This window comes from Schistocerca piceifrons, chromosome 3, assembly GCF_021461385.2.
Source record: "Schistocerca piceifrons isolate TAMUIC-IGC-003096 chromosome 3, iqSchPice1.1, whole genome shotgun sequence".
Taxonomy (NCBI): domain Eukaryota; kingdom Metazoa; phylum Arthropoda; class Insecta; order Orthoptera; family Acrididae; genus Schistocerca; species Schistocerca piceifrons.
Genome location: NC_060140.1, coordinates 669,317,624 through 669,338,750, shown reverse-complemented (window position 1 = coordinate 669,338,750; position 21,127 = coordinate 669,317,624). Strand labels below are relative to the sequence as shown.

The window sequence follows — 21,127 nt, the reverse complement described above, 5'->3', positions numbered from 1 at the left end:
AAGGAGAAGAGACCACCTCTTGGGGAGATGTGAAGCTAATTTTTATGTGCTTTTATTTTTTGGTACATACACCTTCCGTTTATTTTTGGTGGATTTGGATGTTACGGTATTCAGTATTTCAACAACGACGTTGTGGTCATTAATCCCCGTACCAGTCAAGATGTCCCTTTTTTCTCAGGACTGTTTGTTGCTAAGAGGTCAAATATGTTTCCGCAACCATTTACTCATGTTGTTATAGAATTGTTCAAAATTATTTGGGGAGAATGCATTCATTATGATTTCGGGCGATGTTTTATGCCTACTACCGTCTTTAAACATGTATTTTCGCCCATATATCGAGGGCCGTCATAAAATATAACTGGGGTACCTATTTGAAACGAGACGCAAGTTTTCTTTGAACTGTTCAGCAACTAAATCACTAAATCATGTGAGTCGGGAGGGGCGGGGGTTCTGTAAGAGGTACCAATTATTAAAGTATTCCTGTTGTGAAGTATAACCTCTAACCATACTAACTCGCAGGAACTATCTACTTCAATTTCACTACAAGTTAAACTATATCTGACAGCAACAAACACTCCGCCACTAACCGTATTTAATCTAACCATACTGAATACGATTAGGTTCTTTCTAAGAATTTCAGCTTAACTTACCTCCGGCGATAGCCAGTTTCCAGTACCTATATTGATCTACGCTTAAGTGCTTTCTAACAGCGCTTGGAACTTGGATCTTTCCATCACAGCTACGATAATTTACAATTAAACTACCTATTATTGATAAGTCTACTTACTCCTGTGTTTGCCCTAAACCCTTTTAGAATGAAGAACTTTCTGTAGTTTTGTGAGACTCTCGGCCCTATAATGCCGTCAAGTCCCCTCAACACAGCCCCCACCACCCGCGTAGTTTCATCCTGTGTGCAATGAACCCCTGATCTATTAAGGGCCGTTGTCAAAGACGCCGTGTAAGGGTGATTTCAAAACGGGAATACTTGCGGAAGCAATGAATTCGGGTTAATTCATTTCATCAGCGTCGTATCGACTAGAACCATTGCCTCATCAGCTTTCCACTTCTTAGCGAGTTTTTCAGATTTTTCGCTGTGATGTCAAAAGTGATATTTCTTGTCTCCACGTCCGTCTGTCGTTCTGATTTTGCTCTATTTTCTTGCCAAGAGCCGCTACTATCAGACATATTTATGTGTGGAGGAGCTACCTTGAAACCTTAGACCTTTCCAGTAGTCTTCGAGATGAAACGGCTGTAGCGGTCCGAGCTACTGTTTGTTAGGAAGAAGGCTTAGGAACCTGTGTGGCGTCATCAAACGCAATGAAATATGATTAAATATTACGTCACTTATTTCTCCGAATACATCCCGTCGGCGTATCGCAGTTGGTGGCTGGTCGTTTAGGAAACTAGCGAGGAATCTGCTGAACCCAGCGGCTGGCCCAGACTGCCATACCTCTGACCTGTGCTCAGGCCTGTGACTTCTAGAAAGAGGGTTTCCGCCCATGGTGTGGAAGGTGCACCCCTCTGGAAGCTTCACTCGGAGTTGGTGGCGACCAAGATGTGGATGTATTTTGTCTCACAAGCCGTTCTGGGAGCACTCTGCATCTCCAGGTCAGTGACTGTGTTGTCCCACCAGACACCCGCGATATCGGATGCTTTGAGGACATGAACGCTGATCTTGAACCACTGGTTCAGTAGGTCGTCTGACCTAAGCGCTGCTGGAGTTTAGGGCAGTTTGTGCCCCAGGCTGGAATGTTTTTGGTGAACCTTAGACTACACATCAGTGGCGGCTGGTAATGGAGAGTAGCTTCGACCACCCGTGGCTACGAATCGGTAGTCATCTCGTAAGGCCGCAGGAGTATGACCGGTACCCATACACGAGGCGTTACAGTACTGTGATCAGAGAAACCTTTGGGCACGACATAAACGCCGTCGATCCTACTGATCGACTGACTCCAGCCTAACAAGGTAGAATATTTATGGTGTTGAGGAGAGGCTCTGCTTCTTGACGTCATTCGTCGTGATTGAATCGGTTTTGCTCTTTATGAGATGTCAGCGGTCTCCCATTTTGCTACTATTCCTTAACAAATTTATTTCAGTGTTTAAGTGCTTTGTCAAACCACTGATGAGTGTTGCTGCGTGCTCATTAGCTCTTTTTAGGTAATGGTATGAGAGCAACGAAGATAGTTTGGTATGCAATCATCTAACCTTTTCCCTAAGCTTGCTCCACAATCACAAAGAATGTTGATGTCTCACTCTTGGTGACTGATTACGCGTGACTTAATGTTCACGCGTAGCGGCTGATTTGTGCTGATCCTGAGCAATTCCAACATGTTCGGATATACAAAATTTCACTCTTCTTTTGCCTTCCTTTCTTGATGTGTAACATTACAGCCAGTATTAGTCACTGACGTAGAACATTTCCAAGTATAACTAAACGATCTTGATCAAACTTAGCTGGTGTGTAGAGAGGGCAAAATAGAGCAACCCGTATGTTTTTGTTCGCGCACGATTTCCCTGTTAAGGGATAAAACACACCTTAAAATGTAATTTGGCATTGTAGCTTTAGAGAGAATATCTTTGGAGCAATGATATACAAGAAATTGTTTTTCATGTAATGATTGATGTGCAATTAATGTTCTTGAAAACTGTATAAACAGCTTTTGTAGTAACCTGAAATTTTGCAAAATACACCACCACCCTTACTTAATTTTAAAAGTGAATGTTGTTGTTAAAACATAAATTAAAGAAGCTTTCAAGCCACAAACATCCCTTTGTAACAAAGCTGGTTTCTGAAATATCGCTTTTAGAAAATTTGCTGAACAAAACGTGCTGTCAGAGTATTTTCAATGTACGTGATTAAAATATCTAAATATTCATTTCTAGTCTAATTATCTATTTTACTTACATTTGTTTTATGTTTTAATTCTTACTTTACATTTTACATGCATGGTACTTTTAGTTAAACATTTCACATACGTTTATCATGTTAACTGAAAATAATAAGTAACGCATTGTTATACAAGAAAATAATTACAATAACGCTAATCCGTAAAGAAATGCTTGAAACATAACGTCTTTTTATACCATGCACATAAAATGAACAAAATTTCTTCACATAATATACACCATGGAGGAGACAATATAAACTAAATTTCAGTAATATTTCAAATTATAGGGGGCGATCCTCTAAATATCCAAATTCATATCAGTGATATTCCAGTACATTGGTAAGCCTTGGTGAAGAGAATTGATCATATGCTAGTGACTGTAGCCGGATTATATTGCTTCTCAACTGGAGAAGGACATCATAATCGTTCAACAAAATTATATCCGAACGACTCCTCAAAAAGTTCTTCCAACACTGAAACCTGTACGCTTTCCACAGCTGTACGTGTGTTGTCAAACCTTTTGGGATCATCAGATGAACAAGTTCCTTGTCGTTCCATAAAAACACGGGAGAACTGCCGGATATCAGTAACGTTCTGCCACGATATTTCGGCGCAGAGTCTTCTGGCCATCTTCAGGTGAATGCCACTGTAGTAGTACTGGCGAGTACGCGCTGAGCTCCGCTATTTAAAGCCTTCTGAGGTGACATTGCGCATGCGCTGCTCAGCGTGCGCCTTCATAACGGCTCCGTGCGCTGCGCCTCGCGCCCTCCACTGTGAAAGCTTGGCTTATCGGTATCTCTAACGCCAACAGTCTTCAAGTGGAACTGGAACACCTGCAAAAAGTATTTTTGAAGAATGGCTTTTCACCTAGGCAAGTGAACAGAGTGATGAAGACCTACAAACGACGGAACAAGGAAGAGGAAGAGGCTTTCAGGTCGACTGTTTATCTACCATTTATTGGGAATATTTCTTCACAGATAGGCAGAATATTGAGAAAGTATCAAGTGAGAGTCATCTTTCGTCCTCCTTCCAAAATTTCATCACTGGTGGGATCCGTTAAAGACGACCTGGGCCTGCGTAAACCAGGTGTTTACAAAATTCCGTGTGAATGCGGCAAATCATATATAGGGCAAACGACACGAACTGTGCAGGAACGCATTGTGGAACACCAACGGCATACTCGCCTTCTCCAACCCACCAAGTCCGCAATCGCCGAACATTGTATTTCCACAGACCATTCCACGAATTACGACGACACAAAAATTTTGGCCCATACATCAAACTTTTGGAGCTCGATTATCAATGAATCTGTGGAAATAAGACTGTCTGACAACGAGACTCTCATCAATCGAGATAGCGGTTATCATCTAAACTTTGCTTGGAATCCTGTTATAGAGAAACTTTGTAGTCGACGTAGTTATCTACATAAAGATGGAAATCGACCTGACACCGATACGCCAGGCTTTCACAGTGGAGGGCGCGAGGCGCAGCGCACGGAGCCGTTATGAACGCGCACCCTGAGCAGCGCATGCGCAATGTCACCTCAGAAGGCTTTAAATAGCGGAGCTCAGCGCGTACTCGCCAGTACGACTACAGTGGCATTCACCTGAAGATGGCCAGAAGACTCTGCGCCGAAATATCGTGGCAGAACGTTACTGATATCCGGCAGTTCTCCCGTGTTTTTATGGAACAATCAGTACGCCGGGAAAGCTTTAAACATCACATCAAGCAACTCCACGGGGAGCAAGTGATGGAATGTATTCGAAGATTCGACAAGTTACGTGAAAGAAGAGCGAGGCTGCTGAGCTCGTTGATATTCTCATTAAGTTGCAGAGACAAGGGCATTATTCCAACGTATGCCAAAATTGTGCATTTCATAAACACCAATGCTGCAAACAACATCAAACGTAAAGTAAGCATGGCTTTGGTGAGAGAAAGGATTCGTTTTACTCGGCGTGAATTGGATTCTGTGTCAAAGGACATGTTCCACATACATTTGGAATTGGCAGCAATACTATCTTCTCTGTCGTGGGACTGGGTGGATGGTGTGACATCGGCTAAAGCAAACTGGAGCCATGATAAAGCTGTGACGAGGCAAACTGCCAAGATTGACAGACTTTCTAAACAGATGCAGCAGGAAGTTCCAACTCGACGATCTGTTGTTAATTTGACAGAGAAAACTTTAGATGGCGCGACTGTGTCTGTGCTAGCAAAAGGACTGAATTTTGCTCCCACACCTGTTTCACCGCCACTAGTGGATTTCATCAGTGCCATCGAAGAAGCTATACGCCGTCTTGATACAGATGAAGCGGAGGAAGTTCGTCGAGAGTCTTGCCGTGTATTGACCAGGGGTGCACCAATGAAGAATAACATCTCGCCCATGGAGAGGATAGCCCTCCGTAACTTACGAGCAGATGTGGATACAGTAGTCTTAAAATCTGACAAAGGAAACGCTACTGTCCTCATGCCAAGGGATGACTATATTAATAAGATCAATGTTTTATTGTGTGATTCAACGTATCGCAAAATCGATAAGGATCCCACGAGCCGAGTAGTGCGAAAAACAGCAGAATTTTTATCAAATAGTTCTCTACCGAAGGAGGTTATCAAGAGACTGAAACCAAACAGTTCAGTTCCAACTAGGCTATATGGACTGCCTAAGATCCACAAGGAAAATGTGCCATTACGTCCAATTGTGAATAACATTGGAGCAGCCACCTACGACCTAGCAAAATTCTTGGCATCTTTGCTCAAACCAATGATAGGCAAGTGTGCACATCACATAAAGAATTCTGGTGATTTTATCAGTCAACTACAGTCACTACAACTGCAAAGTAGTGACCTATTGCTCAGTCTTGATGTGGTTTCACTGTTCACAAAGGTGCCTCTGGTGGACTCACTACACCTCATGGGCAATATGTTTGGTGCAGACATTACAGCGTTGTTTGAGCACACTCTCTCCTCTACATATTTTATATTTAACAACGAATTTTATGAACAATCTGATGGTGTCACCATGGGGAGTCCTTTGTCTCCCCTGGTGGCCAATCTTTTTATGGAGGATTTTGAGGAGAGAGCACTCGACTCAGCCACTTTTAAACCGACAGTATTTTGGCGGTACGTTGACGACACTTTTATAGTGTGGCCTCATGGTCTGGACCGTCTCCAAGAATTTTTACGTCACATGAACCCTATACATGAAAACATAAAGTTAAGCATGGAGATAGAGAAAGGTGCTTGTCTGCCATTTTTAGACGTCTTGGTGCGACGGAAGAGTGATGGCACACTTGATCACTCGGTGTACAGGAAGCCCACTCATACAGACCTATATCTACAAGCTACTAGTTGCCACCATCCAGCACAAACAATGGGCGTTCTCAAAACCTTGGTCCACCGTGCCCATACTATCTCTGACGCCAACAGTCTTCAAGTGGAACTGGAACACCTGCAAAAAGTATTTTTGAAGAATGGCTTTTCACCTAGGCAAGTGAACAGAGTGATGAAGACCTACAAACGACGGAACAAGGACGAGGAAGAGGCTTTCAGGTCGACTGTTTATCTACCTTTATTGGGAATATTTCTACACAGATAGGCAGAATATTGGGAAAGTATCAAGTGAGAGTCATCTTTCGTCCTCCTTCTAAAATTTCATCACTGGTGGGATCCGTTAAAGACGACCTGGGCCTGCGTAAACCAGGTGTTTACAAAATTCCGTGTGAATGCGGCAGATCATATATAGGGCAAACAACACGAACTGTGCAGGAACGCACTGTGGAACACCAACGGCATACTCGCCTTCTCCAACCCACCAAGTCCGCAATCGCCGAACATTGTATTTCCACAGACCATTCCATGAATTACGACGACACAAAAATTTTGGCCCATACATCAAACTTTTGGAGCTCGATTATCAATGAATCTGTGGAAATAAGACTATCTGACAACGAGACTCTCATCAATCGAGATAGCGGTTATCACCTAAACTCTGCTTGGAATCTGGTTATAGAGAAACTTCGTAGTCGACGTAGTTATCTACATAAAGATGGAAATCGACCTGGCACCGATACGCCAGGCTTTCACAGTGGAGGGCGCGAGGCGCAGCGCACGGAGCCGTTATGAACGCGCACGCTGAGCAGCGCATGCGCAATGTCACCTCAGAAGGCTTTAAATAGCGGAGCTCAGCGCGTACTCGCCAGTACTACTACAGTGGCATTCACCTGAAGATGGCCAGAAGACTCTGCGCCGAAATATCGTGGCAGAACGTTACTGATATCCGGCAGTTCTCCCGTGTTTTTATGGAACAATCAGTACGCCGGGAAAGCTTTAAACATCACAATAAGTTCCTTGTCCTCAGGTACTGTTCTGTAAAAGGTTTGTTGTCACTGAATAATGCAAGAATCTAACAATGATGCAGATATTTCTCCCGCACTGGGAAAGAGAAAATCTTTCAAATATCTTTTGCCCTGGTCAGCCGGTTGTTTACCAGATTTCGATGCTGTCGCAAAGACATTTGGAGCATCTAAAAGAGATTCTAGAATTCTCAGTCCAAACTCAATACTACTTTTTTTCAAAACTATGAAAAGGCAGGTGGTATATGTGAAATAAAAAAGTTTTCAGTGTCATATCTCAGGACAAGAAACGTCTGGTGACCAAAAATGGCTCAAAGCCACAGATAATGCTGTGAAACGTGTACTAATTTCGATGTTCGAAGATATTTTTGACATAGAATGAGATTTTCACTCTGCAGCGGAGTGTGCGCTGATATGAAACTTCCTGGCAGATTAAAACTGTGTGCCCGACGGAGACTCGAACTCGGGACCTTTGCCTTTCACGGGCAAGTGCTCTACCAACTTTTTTTTTTTTTTTTTTTTTTTTTTTTTGTATTCTTTATTATTGAACAAACGGAGAGTACATATATATATACACAAAGCAAAAGTTCTTCAAGGTACCAGTTAAACATATACAAATGAGTGTTAGGTAAACAAATTATTAGAATAACATGAAATACAACAAATTAGAACATATCCTGTTTTCCTTTTTTTTTGTTTTTTTTTTGTTTTGTTTTTGTTTAAAAATTTGTATTGAACAAACTAAAAGTACATATATATTCACTATGCAAAAGTTCTTCAAGGTACCATTTAAAAAATATACAAATGACTGTTAGTTAAAAAAAATTAAATACAACAAAATATAACATATTCTGTCTTCTTCCTAAAAAAAAAAAAAAAAAAAAAAAAATTGTGTTTGTTTTTGGTCGATGCATGAGAACGTGGATAAGGGTGTTGCATCATGTGACAGGTAGGCATGGTACACCCCAACTTTGAGGGGGGTCAAGGAAGACGCTGCGGAGATAACCGGCAAAAGTTTGTCGGTAAGATGGTTTTCGGGTGAGGGTGCTATGCGCGGTCACAACTTTGTACCAGAAGTCAAGGACTGTATGCGGACCACTCCGAAAGAGATATTCTAAAGCCTGTCCTCGAAACCAGATTAGGGTATGGTGCTTAGCAAGAGGGTAGTGAAATGTCTGGGGCAACAACAGGAAATCCGGGGTTACCGTCGTTGGCGGGGCACGGAGGTAAAAGCCCACGATTCGTTGGATGAGGAGCCATACGTTTTGTTTCAGGGGGCACGTAAGACGGTGCTCGTCGGTGTCTTCGAGCTGACAGTCAGGGCAGAGTGGGGAGGTGGCCAGTCCTATGCGATAAAGTCGACTATTAGTCGGGAATTTTCCATAGACTAAAACATACCAGAGTGCAGACACAGACGACGGTAAAAAGGGTGCATGCACACACCCCCAAACCGTGCGCCAGTGAATGTCAGGATGCTGTAGCACCATGGGGTCGCAAGGGTTGGACAGCATAAACAAACGATAATAATCTTTTGTACGGGGAGGACGGGTGACTGGAAGATCGGCCCGAACGTAGCTGAGTTCTATGAAACAATTCGCGACGTAGTACAATAATGGAGAAATAGGTGCCACATTGATCGGTGGATCGAGAGAAGCTGGTCGGAGGATATCTAAGAGACTGCGTGTTTAGGACGGGACCGGCCCCTGCCAGTGCCGCAACAGAGTGTGGACAAAGAGTGCAGAAGAGCGTGCCCGCACGTTGACGAGTCCGAGGCCACCTTTTGCAGGAGGCAGTGTTAGAGTGTTGTAGCGGACTTTGAAAAGTGCCCCTGCTGACACGAAATATCCAAAGGCTGATTGGATGCGGCGGCCAAGGAGTAACGGCATTGGGAGGATCTGGGCGACGTGTACCAGTTTAGGGGCGACATAGATGTTGACATAGGACACACGTTGGAGTTGGTTTAAGTTACGGTGCACTTGACCGCGAACATGGTGCCGAATCGACTGCAAAAGCCGCCGGTAAGCCAGGGCCACTGTGCGGTGTGTGGAGCTCGTAAATTCGATACCCAAGTAACGAAGGGTGGCACTAACTGGGAGTGGGGTCGGCACCATAGCCGGGAGGCCGCGCCCAATGTGCATCATAGTCGATTTACTGACATTAAGAATGCTACCAGAAAGACGTCCATACTGGTGGATCCATTGGATGGCATCATTGAGTTCCGTGGAGGAGCAGGTGAGAAAAAGGAGATCGTCCGCATAAGCCCTACAGTGAAAGGTGTTGTCACGCAAAGTGAGGCCCTGCAGTCTAGAGGTAAGTCCAGTGATGAGGGGCTCAAGTGCAATGGCATATAGTAAAGTAGACATAGGGCATCCTTGACGCACAGAGCGGCGTATAGGAATCGGTCCTACAAGCCTGCCATTGACTTGTACCATCGAGACCGCGGGAAGGAGTAACCGGCGAATGGCATCGACAAAAAGCAAAGGGAACCCCATACGTGTCGCCACCATGAGGAGGAATGGGTGTCGAACGCGATCAAAGGCACTCGTGAAATCGACGGATACCAGTGCTGCACGAAGGCGACAAACCGACGCCAGTGCAATGAGGTCACGGCATTCTCCTAGGGCTGTTTGTAAGGTGGCCCCACAACCACGTGCAGTCTGCTCAGGTGAAAGGACCGTAGGTAAGACGGAGCGTATGCGCGCTGCTAAGAGGCGTGCATAGATTTTATAGTCTGCATTCAGTAGTGTAAGGGGGCGATATGCAGAGACATGAGACCCTCCCTTCGGGTTAGGCACAGGTAGAAGAATGCCAGTGACGAATTCAGGTGGAATTGGGAAGGACGGAGTAAAGAGTTCCTGAATCATTTCCGTCCAGCGAGGAAGCATTAACGTGGTGAACGCCCGGTAAAATTCCACTGGGAGACCATCTGGTCCGGGTGATTTGTTCTTGGCCCCTTTGTTGATCGCATCTACCACCTCTTCTGCGGTGATTGCAGACATCATGGACGTTGACTCCGCTACGGTGAGAGTCCGATCAGGGGAAGGACGGAGATCATCAGGAATGGGCGTCGCCATCGGTTCGTCATCATAAAATTGGCGATAATGTTCAGCAAAGGCGGACACGACCGCCGCCTGTGTTGTGTGGTGAACACCATCGGAGGTCGTGATGTTGGGGACGAAAAGCCGACGTCGACGACTATGGTCGGATGCAGCATGGATTGTGGATGGGGTTTCGTCGTGGAGGAGGTCTTGTCGTCGGGAACGCACCACGGCACCATGCAGTCGTGCACGTTGAAGAGAGAGGAGACGAGCTTTAGTACGTTGTCGTTCCCTGTGGGTGGCAGGTGATGGAGGGAGCGCATCGAGCTCACGGAGGACGGCGTAGTGAAAATTTGTGGTGTCTCGATGCCATGCTGCTGCTTCCTTGCCACATTGTATGAAGGCCTTTCTGATCGCAGGTTTGGCACATTTGAGCCACCAATGGAACGTGGATGTGTACTGCGCAAGGCGTCTTTCGCAAGACGCCCATGTAGTGGCAATACATTGTCGGCAGTGTGGATCATTAAGGAGGGAGGTATTAAGCTTCCAGTAACCTCTGCTGCGCCACACTGACTGAGGTGGCAGAGCCAGAGAGCAAATGACGGCGCAATGGTCCGAAAATGCAAGGGGCCATCGTTCAGCTTGGGCGACTTCATTGCCGAGGTGAGCAGAGACATAAAACCGGTCCAGTCTGCTCGCAGAATGTGCTGTATAATGGGTAAAACCGGGGGTATTGCCATGAATTTTCTCCCAAACGTCCACTAGATGAAAATCTTCGATTAAGGTGAGCAGCGCCGGGCATGGCGAATAACCAGGTACTTGGTCCTGCGGATGGAGGACACAGTTGAAATCGCCTCCCTTGACAAGGCGATCATAGCGTCCAGAAAACAGGGGCGCCACGTCATGTCCGAAGAAAGTGGACCGCTGCCGACGGTTCGTGGAGCCAGACGGAGCGTAGATATTGATGACGCGCGTGTCGAAGATGGTAACAGCCATGCCTCTTCCACAGGGAAGGATTGTCGTGTCCGTGAGTGGGATTCCTTCGCGTATGTAGAAAGCCACTCAGCGCCCTGATTGATCACATGTGGACGTGTATGAGTCGTAGCCGTAGACTGGTGGTAGTGTGGCAACGCGTACTTCCTGAAGAAGGGCGACGTCGACGTCAGAGGCCCGAAGCATGTCACATAGGAGTTGCAGCTTGGGTGCAGTGCCGATCATGTTGATGTTCAGTGTGGCAAACCGGTATGTTTGTTTCAGTGGTGGTGGACGCGCATCTACCATCACCAAGGGAAGTAAGAGGAGGGCACCGACAGGAAGTCCCGTCCCATCAGCTGCAACGCCTCGCTTTTGATGTTAACAGGTAGCCTCGTCCGGCGGAGGTAACTCATCCGGAGGAGGGGGCGTACCTTCCTCAATGTCGTCGGCCCATGCTCCTGTGCCGTGGGTCTGTCCAATGTCCATGGGAATTGCGTCGTGGTGAGAGAGATCTGGAGTTGTCGGCGGGGAGACAGGCGTCTCAACCGGCGCACCGATTGTTACATTGTGCGTGGCGATCTCCATAGTGGTCCCGTCCTGCGAAACGTCTTGTTCATCGTGAAAGTTGTCCGCCGACCTCTGCGTGGAAATGTCGGCTGCTTGGGTGTCGTCGTCGTCGTCGCGGGTGGCAACGCTCTAAGAGCCCGTGGGTGAACGGCGACGGCGTTTGCGCCTACGTGGCGAGCGTTGTTTGCGCACGTGTTCCTCAGTGTCGGACGACGGCAAGGAGGAGCGTCGACCTGGTTCGAAGGCGTCGGTGCGTACAATGAAATTGTCAAACAGGTGTTGTGAAGATGTACTGGTCTCCTCAGCATCCGGTGCGGGAGCCTGTTCGGCGGCAAGGTTGTCAGGTGGGACGTCTGTACCGTCCGTTGGTGACTGGGACGGTGGGACGTGCCGATCGGAAGGACCGGGCGACGGACTGGACGAAACTGTAGACGTGGCAAGAGCCGCTGCGTAAGTGACCGGTAGGGCGGTCATCGTGGGTGTGACGGACGCTTCCGACAACGGGAGCTGCGCGACACGTCGTTGAATGCATTCAGACCGTAGGTGACCTTCTTTCCCGCAACCGGAACAGGTCCGAGGTTGGCCGTCGTACATTATAATGGCACGGCAGCCTCCGATAAGTAGATAGGAAGGCACGTGTTTCTGCAATTCGATGCGGACCTGTCTAACACCGTTTAAAACTGGATAGGTCTGAAATTGGACCCATCGTTCGGCAACATGTTCCAGAACGTTGCCATAGGGACGGAGCGCCTCGATGACGACGTCTGCAGGTAGTTCGAACGGCAGTTCGAAGATCCTTATCGTCCGTGTGCCGAGACCTGCGTGATCGACGGTAACGGGTCCGACGTTGCCGTCGGAATGACAGAAGCGCAGTCCACGTTTTGCCTCTTGAAGCACCTTGTCGCACGCCGCATCGTTGATCATTTTGACGTAGACGGTACTACTAACTATGGACAAGTGGATACCAATTAGATCCGTTGGTGGTATTTTAACTTCATCGCGTATAAACCGTTCTACCTCCAGCTGTGAGTACCGGGCGTGAGTCGTGCTTCGGTAGCTCAGTTGGTAGAGCACTTGCCCGCGAAAGGCAAAGGTCCCGAGTTCGAGTCTCGGTCGGGCTCACAGTCTTAATCTGCCACGAAATTTCATATCAGCGCACACTCCGCTGCAGAGTGAAAATCTCATTCTGGAAACATCCCCCAGGCTGTGGCTAAGCCATGTCCCCGCAATATCCTTTCTTTCAGGAGTGCTAGTTCTGCAAGGTACGCAGGAGAGCTTCTGTAAAGTTTGGAAGGTAGGAGACGAGGTACTGGCAGAAGTAAAGCTGTGAGTACCGGGCGTGAGTCGTGCTTCGGTAGCTCAGTTGGTAGAGCACTTGCCCGCGAAAGGCAAAGGTCCCGAGTTCGAGTCTCGGTCGGGCACACAGTTTTAATCTGCCACGAAATTTCATATCAGCGCACACTCCGCTGCAGAGTGAAAATCTCATTCTGGAAACATCCCCCAGGCTGTGGCTAAGCCATGTCTCCGCAATATCCTTTCTTTCAGGAGTGCTAGTTCTGCAAGGTACGCAGGAGAGCTTCTGTAAAGTTTGGAAGGTAGGAGACGAGGTACTGGCAGAAGTAAAGCTGTGAGTACCGGGCGTGAGTCGTGCTTCGGTAGCTCAGTTGGTAGAGCACTTGCCCGCGAAAGGCAAAGGTCCCGAGTTCGAGTCTCGGTCGGGCACACAGTTTTAATCTGCCACGAAATTTCATATCAGCGCACACTCCGCTGCAGAGTGAAAATCTCATTCTGGAAACATCCCCCAGGCTGTGGCTAGGCCATGTCTCCGCAATATCCTTTCTTTCAGGAGTGCTAGTTCTGCAAGGAACGCAGGAGAGCTTCTGTAAAGTTTGGAAGGTAGGAGACGAGGTACTGACAGAAGTAAAGCTGTGAGTACCGGGCGTGAGTCGTGCTTCGGTAGCTCAGTTGGTAGAGCACTTGCCCGCGAAAGGCAAAGGTCCCGAGTTCGAGTCTCGGTCGGGCACACAGTTTTAATCTGCCACGAAATTTCATATCAGCGCACACTCCGCTGCAGAGTGAAAATCTCTTTCTGGAAACATCCCCCAGGCTGTGGCTAAGCCATGTCTCCGCAATATCCTTTCTTTCAGGAGTGCTAGTTCTGCAAGGTACGCAGGAGAGCTTATGTAAAGTTTGGAAGGTAGGAGACGAGGTACTGGCAGAAGTAAAGCTGTGAGTACCGGGCGTGAGTCGTGCTTCTGTAGCTCAGTTGGTAGAGCACTTGCCCGCGAAAGGCAAAGGTCCCGAGTTCGAGTCTCGGTCGGGCACACAGTTTTAATCTGCCACGAAATTTCATATCAGCGCACACTCCGCTGCAGAGTGAAAATCTCATTCTGGAAACATCCCCCAGGCTGTGGCTAAGCCATGTCTCCGCAATATCCTTTCTTTCAGGAGTGCTAGTTCTGCAAGGTACGCAGGAGAGCTTCTGTAAAGTTTGGAAGGTAGGAGACGAGGTACTGGCAGAAGTAAAGCTGTGAGTACCGGGCGCGAGTCGTGCTTCGGTAGCTCAGTTGGTAGAGCACTTGCCCGCGAAAGGCAAAGGTCCCGAGTTCGAGTCTCGGTCGGGCACACAGTTTTAATCTGCCACGAAATTTCATATCAGCGCACACTCCGCTGCAGAGTGAAAATCTCATTCTGGAAACATCCCCCAGGCTGTGGCTAAGCCATGTCTCCGCAATATCCTTTCTTTCAGGAGTGCTAGTTCTGCAAGGTACGCAGGAGATCTTCTGTAAAGTTTGGAAGGTAGGAGACGAGGTACTGGCAGAAGTAAAGCTGTGAGTACCGGGCGTGAGTCGTGCTTCGGTAGCTCAGTTGGTAGAGCACTTGCCCGTGAAAGGCAAAGGTCCCGAGTTCGAGTCTCGGTCGGGCACACAGTTTTAATCTGCCACGAAATTTCATATCAGTGCACACTCCGCTGCAGAGTGAAAATCTCATTCTGGAAACATCCCCCAGGCTGTGGCTAAGCCATGTCTCCGCAATATCCTTTCTTTCAGGAGTGCTAGTTCTGCAAGGTACGCAGGAGAGCTTCTGTAAAGTTTGGAAGGTAGGAGACGAGGTACTGGCAGAAGTAAAGCTGTGAGTACCGGGCGTGAGTCGTGCTTCGGTAGCTCAGTTGGTAGAGCACTTGCCCGCGAAAGGCAAAGGTCCCGAGTTCGAGTCTCGGTCGGGCACACAGTTTTAATCTGCCACGAAATTTCATATCAGTGCACACTCCGCTGCAGAGTGAAAATCTCATTCTGGAAACATCCCCCAGGCTGTGGCTAAGCCATGTCTCCGCAATATCCTTTCTTTCAGGAGTGCTAGTTCTGCAAGGTACGCAGGAGAGCTTCTGTAAAGTTTGGAAGGTAGGAGACGAGGTACTGGCAGAAGTAAAGCTGTGAGTACCGGCCGTGAGTCGTGCTTCGGTAGCTCAGTTGGTAGAGCACTTGCCCGCGAAAGGCAAAGGTCCCGAGTTCGAGTCTCGGTCGGGCACAAAGTTTTAATCTGCCAGGAAGTTTCATATCAGCGCACACTCCGCTGCAGAGTGAAAATCTCATTCTGGAAACATGCCCCAGGCTGTGGCTAAGCCATGTCTCCGCAATATCTTTTCTTTCAGGAGTGCTAGTTCTGCAAGGTACGCAGGAGAGCTTCTGTAAAGTTTGGAAGGTAGGAGACGAGGTACTGGCAGAAGTAAAGCTGTGAGTACCGGGCGTGAGTCGTGCTTCGGTAGCTCAGTTGGTAGAGCACTTGCCCGCGAAAGGCAAAGGTCCCGAGTTCGAGTCTCGCTCGGCCACACAGTTTTAATCTGCCAGGAAGTTTCATATTTTTGACATGTCTTTCAGATCTAGTTCTGTTGAATGATTATGATGTCAATCTCTACACGATAAACAATACAATCAAGCTACAGTCCCTACTACATAATCAGTTCTCTTTGCCAAGGCCTACCATTGTACTGGAATATTCCTGATATAAAACAGGATATTTAGAGGATCACCTATGAGAATTTGAAATCTTGCTGAATTTTGTTTTATATTGTCTTCTCCGTCGTGTATATTACGTGAAGAAATTTCGTTATTTTATGTGCATGGCATTTAGTTGCAAATTATCATTATTGTAGTTATTCTCTATTACAATAATGAGTTACTTGTAATTTTCAACTTGCAAATACACTTATGTGAAACAGTTAATTAAAAAGCAAAAAAAAAAAAAAACATAGACGTAAATTAAAACTTAAAACAAATCTAAGTAATATAAATAACTAAAATAGTAATGAATATTTAGATAGTTTAATTAGGTACATTCAGAACACTTCTGGTATGTTTTTTCTTTTTAGTAATTTAATTGAAAGCTTTGTTGCTTTGGTAAAATAAAATTGGTTCTTTTTGTCGTGACAGAATAAATTACTATTAATCACACCAGATTTGTCGGAGAACAGCAGCAACATGTGTAATTGATCCAGCTTTAAGTGATTCTATTACCTTTTAGCGGAAAATTCGTGCGGTACTCTCCGACGTTCGAAAAGTCGTGGTGTTCCGTTCGGAGCAGGAGGCGGCTGTCTTTCCTCATTCGCGATATCGAAAATTACTAAAAAATGAACAGAAATTTTTTTTCGGAGGAAGATCGCGCGGAGAAAACAGACAGAAGTTACATGAAAGAAACCTAAGGGACCAACTAATTGGATTTGTACGAACCTATAAACGGAACTGAAAGAACTTGAAATAAATACTATAACGATGTCGTCACGACAGCCTCCTGTTCCGACAGAACACACGCTGGATCATAAGCTGCATAAATCTTTTAAACAGAAAAGATTATCACAAGTATAATCAATGAAAATAAGGTTGAGAGATTTTCTTTGAAACTAAATAAACTTCAAGGCTTCAAGTATTATATTATGAAACGGAAACTTACATTAACATGGCCACCCATTGTGGCGGTGGAGCGAATTTTCATGATACACATCCTCGCTTGTTTGTGGCTACATATATTTTTGATCACTTAAACTCTTAAATTTACAATAAAATGATTATATCAGTATGGAGCACAATACTTTTGCGTCCGACTCGCAACACATTCACAGAAGAACAGCTAGAGAGCGGCGCGGCTCCCTGCAGAAGTAAAAATTGGCAATTGTTATTTTGAAACATAGGTGCATCGTTTTTTTTTTTTTTTTTTTTACTGATCGATAGCAGCGTATAACAGTTTATAGCTATCGTGATATTCTGCGCTTTTCAGGAGCGCGGCAAAGATATCTGGCTACAACATTCATTGGTATATGTTAAAAGTTCGCACATACTATACTGACGCGAATACAGAAAAAAAAATTTACATGTTAAAAATCGCAGTGATAAAGGCTGTAATGTCACACACTCTTTGAACTGCATATTTCTCAATAATGTTATTTCAGAAACCAGCTTGTTACACAGAGATGTACGTGGCTTGAAAGCTTCTTTAACTTATGTTGCAGCTAAAGTTTTCTTGTTTCAAAATTAACTGATGGTGATTGGGTATTTAGAAAAATTTTAGATTATTACTAAAGTTGATTATACAGTTTTCAAGAGCATCATTTACATATAAACTATTATGTGAAGAACATTTTCTTTTGATATCATCGTTCCAAAGATATTTCCTCGAACCCTAAAACACCAAATTAACTTTTGTGCTGAGTTTTATCCTTTAAAAGTGAAATTGGGCACAAACAAAAAACTACAGGTTGCACTAATTTGTCCTCTCTACACACCCGCCAGGTTTCATCAAGATCGTTTATTGGCACTTGAGAATGTTCCCTTAGTCAGATTCGACAGCAAATGCTGTAGTATTTAATGCAACAGTTTGTTGTAACAGTAACATGTAGGTAAGACTGTACAGGAAGTTCAGCAATATGCGAGGATGACTTCAGAAACCGTTATGCGATACTTATCAACGACAGCTGTTAAAAGTGCCCGGGGTTTTTCCATTAGAACGGTAGTTAATAACAATAATTCATGAAACAATAGTGTTTCGAAACTGTGACAACTTTGTGTAGAAAAAAAATGGTTCAAATGGCTCTGAACACTATGGGACTTAACTGCTGTGGTCATCAGTCCCCTAGAACTTAGAACTACTTAAACCTAACTAACCTAAGGACATCACACACATCCATGCCCAAGGCAGGATTCGAAACTGCGGCCGTAGCGGTCGTGCGGTTCCAGAATGTAGCGCCTAGAACCGCTCGGCCACTCCGGCCGGCCTTTGTGTAGACACTGAACGTCTTACATTGAAATACTTTAACAGCAGCTAAGGTATCTCACACGTAGATCTATTACTGTTTAGGAGCAATCATATTCACTAGGTAACATTTGATGTTTGTATGCAAAAAAGAATATAAGCAACAAGTCTTTGTCTTCACGATCTGTGGCGAAGAGCACAGTGTTTTACGTAATTGCTTTGCTGATAATTCAGTGAAGGTACACATTTTGCTGTATCATTTACAAGAATTTTATGTTGCTTTGTGGTGAAACGGTTGCATAAGATAAACGGGTTGGGGGAGGGGGGGGGGGAGAAGGTAGAGAGGGCGGTCAAGAGAAACTTGTGAGTTATGGCAGAATAGTAAACAAGAACAGTTACAGCGAATTAACACCTGAATAGCTGCGATGATGTTTGTCAGTAAGGTACTACACACGGCTAACGTACCGGCCGTATTGGAAAGTTGTGGCTCCTGCCCGCCTTGGTCAGTCATGAAGAATTGTGTAAGACTGAAAGAGCCCAAGCGCCACCAACCACCTAAAGCACATGGAGTATCGGAACTCTAACGAATCTTCAGGTAATATTCACAATGAAATTATCATCCGTCGTATATGATATTAATCTACTACCCAGTCTGTGATTACGTAAGGCGAAATTTGTGGAGAACTGTTGAGCGTTACCCGTACTTGATCCGGAAACGAAACATTAGTGCATAACTGCGGGAATAAAGAGTTACATTTTCCCGTACAATTGTCTCTCCATTGACACAATAACGGGCTAGTAACGAAAGAACCTAAGTGATACTTTACTGGAACCGTAGGTGATACACACTGGCAACCCTACTTGCAATGTGAACTGTTTTACTTTGACTCTCTCAGATTTTCCCCGTATGGAACTTGACAGTAACTTGCACTTTTGACTCGTACTGTGTAATTCTCAGTAAACGCGAACTGTTCTTGGTATCAATAGTAAAAAGAAAGTTTCTTTCTTGGTTTAGTACTTCTACTCAACTCGCTAATGAATGAGATAGACAAACAAGTATGAGAATTTTGCAGTAAAAAATTGAGTAATGATTTTCAACGACTCCCCTGTTAATACACGAAAACGCCAAAGAAAATGGTATAGGCACGCCACAGATGGGCGTGGGCAGACCATTGTTTGTATCGCACATTCCTTTTCCGATTTCTCCTACTTTACTCATTGCCAAGGATCACCACCCCGTGCATCTTACTGCACCTAAGACCACTGTTGGAACACTGTATATCAAACCTATTAAACATGCATATTAAAAAACCTCACATTACTTTGAGTGAATTCGTTACCTTACCACACTGGTACCGGCGTATTCTTTTACGATATTTACATGAAGCCCTTCCCTGTTGTTCTGTCGGTGAAGATCGTATTCCTTCGTTACATAATGGCAATAAGAGGAAAGATCAACAGAATATCTCTCGGCAACATGCCAGTTCCTGATAACCTGGTAGACGTCCTCAAAACTGCTCTCCACTGGCAGCTTGGTATGTGAAGATAATAAGACAGAATCCGACCCACAATTCGATGGGCACGTTCGAGGTGGCCATTTCCTTCATGACAGAAAAATGTTGTCCTCCATTTTTAATTTCAAGAGCTTGCACAACTGTACAATCAAGACGGACATGAAATTAGCCCCCTGATGAAATAGTATCAGAACTTCCGAATGGCAAGACTAAATTATTGCAAACGCACTAGCTGCTACTTCTGCGGTTATGTCAGCTAGTGGCAGCAGATTAAATATCTGTAAAAATGACTGATTGGATATATTTATTTTCTTGTGTAATTTGCGGAAATGTGCCTACGATATCTTGTGTAATGATTTGAAACAGCTTTGAAACCACAGGAACAGTTTGCAAAGACATTTGCGTTCTAAGGGATTGTGCCCTCTGTGCACAAAGGAAACAGTTCGATCTATATTTCTCACCATCACTCTGTCCCCCTTTTCACCAAAATCACATAGCGGCTCTAGCGCTGAGTCGTTCCTTTCGTGGTTTGATTACCTTGGAATCTATTTATGCAATTCAAAATAATTATCGAAATGAAGCACCCCAGGAATTATAGGGGCGGATTTCTTCATTCTAACAGGATAATGAAACGATTTAAATCTGAGCTTCAGGTTTTGATATTTCCTGTTAAACTACTCTCCTTCAGTAAAGTTTCATATGTAGTCCAGGCCAAAGAGCAAGGTTGGCTGGCAATACGCTTGGTGACACTTGACCACATTTGTTAATAAATACAATGCTTATGTAAGAATACTTTAAAAACATGGCTATTGGACTAAGTTAGAAAATGCAGGTTCAGTTTAAACATTACAATACTTCAAACAAACCAACTTCAACTCTGCTTAAACGGCCAAAAAATATAATGATCTGATATTCCTCTTGAAAGGAAAGTATTATTGATTTAATTAAGATCAAAGTAAAAGCAGTTCAATTCGTAAAGTGGTTATTATTTCAGATAATGACAGTACACATGGCACTTAGTCTATTCTAGTCGGCATCCATAAAGAGAAGAAGTGCAATCAGGAAACTATCTCGGAGCATCTCCGAATATCGTAGGTCTAATTTCACTGAAAACTTATTTCTATTGTATCATTGTTCCACTTGTTTTTCATCGGTAATAAGACATTAAAAACGCAAGGGTAATTTATTAATGATTAAATAGTAATTCATAATGAGTATGATACATATGGTATTCGTTCTGAATTTACGTATTTGTTCGTTGTAAGGGGTAATTACACATCAAATAATTCCTTATTGCCACCTTGAGTGTTGTACATAGCATCCGTCCTATACTCTCACTTACAACATTCAGTTTATTTGTTGTAAATATGGACAATACATCATAAATAATTAGTTTTACTTGAATGTCAGTGACGATTTACACGGATTGCTGTATGCTGGATAACTTCGTCAAAGTACTTTCGGATTATATAAGCTTGGCTGTAAGGTTTTATTTTAAAACCAAGTAACAAACATTTTACATATGACAGCTAGCTTTGGACAGCGTCAGTAAA

General features: G+C 44.8%; 1 protein-coding gene and 1 non-coding gene across 2 annotated transcripts in view; one reads left to right on the top strand and one right to left on the bottom strand.

Annotated features, from left to right (window-relative positions):
* Positions 1-11,628: 11,628 nt before the first annotated feature.
* Positions 11,629-21,127, bottom strand: part of LOC124788955 — a 107,454-nt gene continuing 97,955 nt past the window's right edge. Inside the window, exon 2 of the mRNA XM_047256243.1 lies at positions 11,629-11,946. Coding sequence (XP_047112199.1) covers positions 11,629-11,946 — 318 coding nt within the window. The remainder of the gene's footprint in view (positions 11,947-21,127) is intronic.
* Trnas-uga lies at positions 14,670-14,744 on the top strand. The gene has a single exon. It is a non-coding gene; the product is annotated as a tRNA-Ser (tRNA).